Source organism: Anopheles aquasalis, chromosome 2 (genome assembly GCF_943734665.1).
Source record: "Anopheles aquasalis chromosome 2, idAnoAquaMG_Q_19, whole genome shotgun sequence".
Classification (NCBI taxonomy): Eukaryota; Metazoa; Arthropoda; class Insecta; order Diptera; family Culicidae; genus Anopheles; species Anopheles aquasalis.
In genome coordinates, this window is record NC_064877.1 from 4,745,001 (window position 1) to 4,750,000 (window position 5,000).

The following is a 5,000-nucleotide window of genomic DNA, read 5'->3' on the forward strand; positions in this document are numbered from 1 at the left end:
TCCAACTCCTCGTCCTCGTCCTCGGTCAGGAACCGTCGGCTAGCCCGTCGACTACCGGCCCGGCTGCGAAGCCATGCATCACGCTCCTCCAGACGCCGCAATCGACGCTGCGTCAGCTCGAGGCCAGCATCCAGACAAACGCAGCAACTCCGCTGGCAAGTCTGGCAACTGCCGGTGTGCTCTGGTGCACCACGGAACACACGGGACACGATTCCACCCATCACTGACGTCTAGCACCCGGGGGATACTGCTGCTGCAACTACTCTTCCTCCTTGCACTGCTAGACCGTGATCGGACCGATCGCAGGCACTAAACACTGTGAATGGTTCGCTTCAAAAGGGTAGTCTTTAGCCAACGGGGTAACGCTTGAACCAAGAACTCTTGACTGCTTGAACGATCGAAGCACACAAACTGACGCTCGATAGTGCGCAGAAGCTTTTATTGATCGGCATCGGCTGGCCGTCTTTCGGGGTCAGTCGGTCGGCCACCGGTAACGTGCTGTTCTTGAGGCGCCACCATCGGCCGGAACCATCGGTGGTTCATTCTAGCCCCAAACCTAAGCGCCCCAGTGGCTCTGCGTGTCGGCAAGGTTTAGCTGACCCTTGTGGAGGCGTGTGTTTGTTGCAGCAAATAGCATCACGGCATGGAGCAGCGTGCCGAGCAGGCGCCAAGTGCCAAGTCCTTCAGGTGTATTCGGGGTCATGAAGACTACACCCCTTCTTCGCTACTAGCCACATCACTTTCGATTCCAAAAGAAAAAAAGGAGCACATACTGTGAGAAGCTAGTGTCGCTGAAGCTCTTCATTTGTGCTCTACCTTCTCAAGACCAGGCCCCTACTATCAAGTAACGCGATTAGCACGCGGCGCGTTCACGGTATCATTAAGCCCAGCTTCTCTCGACCGCCGGTGTGTCGAAAGAGCGATGCGCTCCGAACCCCAAGGAATGGAATGTTAGATTTTCCCAGACATCTCAAGCGATAGCAAGCGAACGAGAGATATGAAGATGCCCGTGGCATCTGGCATGAACACCACGGAAGGGTGGAGAATGGTTTTCTTTCTTCTGTTGCGGAGTTGGGAGTGAAAATAGAAAGGAAAAATAATAATAAAATCATTGCATTCCATCGCATGGCTATCATCGCCATGGTGGTGTGCCTGAATGGCTTGGCGGCTTTGGGAAAACTTTCGATTTCAGTTTTTCGCCTCCATATCATTGAGAGGTGGGACAACCCCTTAACAAGATGGTAGACACTTTGGGATGATAACGTCACCGAGTTAGTGGAAATGCTAGCGCATCACTCATTCCTCCAATCAGTCCATCAACCAATGCTAGTAGCTAAGTAACTATTACTAACACTCGTTTCTCCCCCTGATCAGAGTCGTCTACAGAGACCTGGCACACACAAAAAGGGGAAGCAAAACAACGGAAGAAAAGCTGCAACAAAAGACTATTGACCCAACGATGATCATCGTTTCGAACAATAAGGAAGTCTACGCCGCGCGCACCGATAAGTGATGGCTACGACGAGCAATGTATGGTAATAGCATTACAAGCTCAAGATGAAACACTCCATCGCACCGAGCACGGCTCCATTCACGTGGCGGCACCGCAGGCACCCTTGTTAACGGGAGTATGCCTGCACTACGCCCTACACCCTGGCCCTGCCAAGGGCCCGCTTCTCATCACTTTCGATTGTAGGTCAATTTGGTTCCCATTTCGAAAGTCAGCAAACAGGCCAGTAACTATCAAAGAGTAGCACGTATGTGCCCATGTGAGCCACCGGTATATTAGTGAGAAAAGCGTTGGCTCATTGAAGCTCATCGCTTAATGATTCGCGACGCCATGAGTCCATGAAGAGACTTTCACAGCGCAGCGAAGAGCGCACCACAACAACAGATGTGGCCAGATGATGGACAGGCAGATGGCCGACAAGCAGTAGCGTGTCCCGCTCCCGAAAGCGGCTCCTGCCCTTCAGGTCCTCTCGGATCCTCCCGATCGACGTCGATCTTCGCTAATTAATCTAATCATCCGCTATCTGTTTGCAAATTTGGCCTTTCGCTTTTTTCGTTGGATAGACGGAGCGCGGAGAAATTTCGTGCAAGTTGGAAAGTGCGGTAGAAGAGAGAGAGAGAGAAAAGGGTCACGCGTCATACCGTGAGGTCGCCACAGTCCAGTCGTTGGACCTCAGTCGGCGCTGGCTTTGACTTGTCCGCGGAAATCCGTGATGCCGGAAGCCTTTTCGGTTCCCTGGCCTCCTGCACAGAGGGAGAGGGTGCCAATTTTGAGCGCGTTTGAGCGCTTCACTGGTGGACTGGCGAGCTGACCGCGATCGCGTGATCGCGTGCTACCATCGTTGGTCGGGTAGTTGGCTTCCAACAGCCTTTGGCTGCCAATGAAAATGGAAACCGATGAACCGAACGGAAACGATCGATTCACCGTTCGGACTACGAGCCACGAGGCAGACATGGTCGGAGGTTGGTGCATTGTTGTGGCTGAAGTGTGTTCTTTATGTGTGTGGTAGAACTTAGAGCGATCCCTCGAAAGGACCGATCGTGAACAATGCAGTTTTAGAAATCCACGATCCCTTTTTACAAATGATTGGATTGGAGTAACATCGATCTCTATCACAAAAGCACAACCAACGCTAGTTTGGGGTGTTAATACATAATTCATGATCGCGGAGATCTTATGATCGCTGACCAATATCGAATTTCGATAAAGAAAAGGCAACAATTGAATTCGAAGCATCATTGAAATGGATGAAAAAAAAACAACGTAAAACAGAAAGTAACAATAAGCCATTTGTGGTCAGAAAACATTTTCTCTCGGTAGCGATGAAGGGTTCACCGAACAGTACAATGGAAAATGGTCTTTTGAAGTTTGAAGTTGAAGATCATTAATATTGATATTACGTAGCTTAACCTCCCCCTGGCAGTGCTACAAAAGGAAAGCTCTTTCCTATTTTTTGGCGAATGAACTCGTAGCAGCAGCAGGGAGGTGAGGTCCCCATCCACGCAGTTACGCATCCGAGCCCGAGGGCTTTTATGATCACGATTTCATCGTTTCTACCTTTTTTGCAATTCCACCCAGTCCCTCCCCCCAAAAAAACACGTTGTACTGTCTGTCCGATAACAAACGGTGGCCGAGGTGGTGGAGCCCACAGTTGATTCACAAATTTCCTGCTGCAACATAATGCACACAAGCGAGCGGCACGCGGAAGTGACGAATTATGTTATCACAAGCGAACGTCAATCAACCAGCGCCATCGCACCACCCGATCAATCTCTCCCCTTTCCATCGGACCGGACTGGCTCGGTGAGACAACGGGGAGCCCACGAAACCGGACCGGACATACCCTTTCTTCGAACCGGACAGCGAATCGACTTGGAATCGCTTTCCGAAGCGAAACGCGCTCGATGACGCAACGCTGAGCTGAACAGCGCTTTTCGGGGGGAGACCAGATTGATGGTGAGAGTGGAACGGGCGGCGCAATGGCGTAGTTTATCACCAGGTTGAACCTAATTAACCGATCATATCATTTGCTGTATTGCTGCTACTGCTACGTACCAGGCCCTGGGAAGCAAGACGAGTAACGATTGTCGAAAGCTGCTCTGCGTTGCGTCACGGAACATAATCCGGATCCGTTGGCCTGTGACTCGTTTGCTTCTTCTGCACAATATACCCGTGTTCAGTGACAACAACATCATCACCTTGCTTTGGCTTCTATTGCTTCTATCCTCTCTGAATGCCACCATCCATCGGTAAACGACTTCCTCACAAGGTCTCTCAGGAATGTCCTTGACATTCCTTCATAGCGACGTCCACGAGGCAGATAGAGAGAGAGAGAGAGTTCCGCCTCAAAAGAAGAAAATTAATTATGCTAACCACCCTCTTCTGGGACTACATGTCGCTCTTCACCTCACACATTCGAAGCCGGTGGTCAAATATAGGCGAGGTTAAAAATAGACGAGTACATAAAACATGCACAACTGGGTGGCGCACTCACACAGAAACACACAAAAACGATGCTCCTCTTCCATTGCTCTTAACCTTGGACAAGATCATCATCCTTCGGACCTTCATTCCTTTGAATAAACCGCGACTGTACGGGAGCAAAATTCAGCAACAAAACCGCACCGGAAACGATCAATCAAATGTGTGTCTCCAGGGCGGGGACACGCCGCATCACCCTTTACACCCCGCCGAGCATGCTCGACATGACGTCCACGAGGACACGAATTTCGAATCTCATTACCGCGCCCGAGGCCCCAGAGGTGGGCTGGCGCGCGCGCGCGCGCGACCGCTCACTGGGAACCAGTGTTTCTTGCAGTTCTAATTAATGTCCACCAGATAAATCTGTCCCCACATGGCGACGCTGGCGGTGGCTGGCATCGGCATCGGCATTTGCGGAAAACGAAACACACGCCATCGGTAGCGGGATCGAAAACCGACGAAAGTTCAAGTACAAGTTCGAAGCCCTTCGAGTCCGCCCGCCCTAACGAGCGGCCGTCGTCGTCGTCGTCGTTGCCGATACCGCACCGCATGCCGTACCCTTCTGTACCGGTCTCGTCCTGTTACTACGTGCCCCCCGCACCCCCATTCCACCCCAAAGGCAGTCCGTCTCGAACAGGAGTATAAATAGCGGTGGCAGCCGATGGTGGTCGGTGGTGAGCGTAGCTTATTCATAACCTCGATGGAATGCGATCGTGTGCCAGAAAACCCCCAAACAGTCGCACAAAACACCGCAATTTGAATGTTTGTGATCTGACTTTTTGGGGGTTTGGAACATATCGTAGAAGTAGAAGTAGTGCTTATGATATTCACTAGCATCAGAAAGCCGAACCAAAGAATGATCTCTAGGTAAGCAACTGAAATTCATCTCTGATCAGCTGATTAAAAAGTGTGGCTGCGTGATCCTTCTGCTCCCCAAATTCCCCAATTACATCATCACGCACGTGCGCACCAACACGAAGAACGAATAAAATGATAAAGACCGAACGAC

At 51.0% G+C, this 5,000-nt stretch overlaps 2 protein-coding genes across 3 annotated transcripts in view; both read right to left on the bottom strand.

Moving 5' to 3' along the window:
- LOC126581374 (trichohyalin-like) overlaps positions 1 to 867 on the bottom strand; it is a 2,082-nt gene extending 1,215 nt beyond the window's left edge. The window contains exon 1 of the mRNA XM_050244971.1: positions 1 to 867. This exon is cut by the window's left edge and continues 1,215 nt beyond it. Coding sequence (XP_050100928.1) covers positions 1 to 221 — 221 coding nt within the window. The 5' untranslated portion in view covers positions 222 to 867.
- The window catches only part of LOC126581375 (actin-binding Rho-activating protein), an 11,984-nt gene that overhangs the window by 3,999 nt on the left and 2,985 nt on the right, over positions 1 to 5,000 (bottom strand). The gene's annotated exons all lie outside the window — the stretch shown is intronic.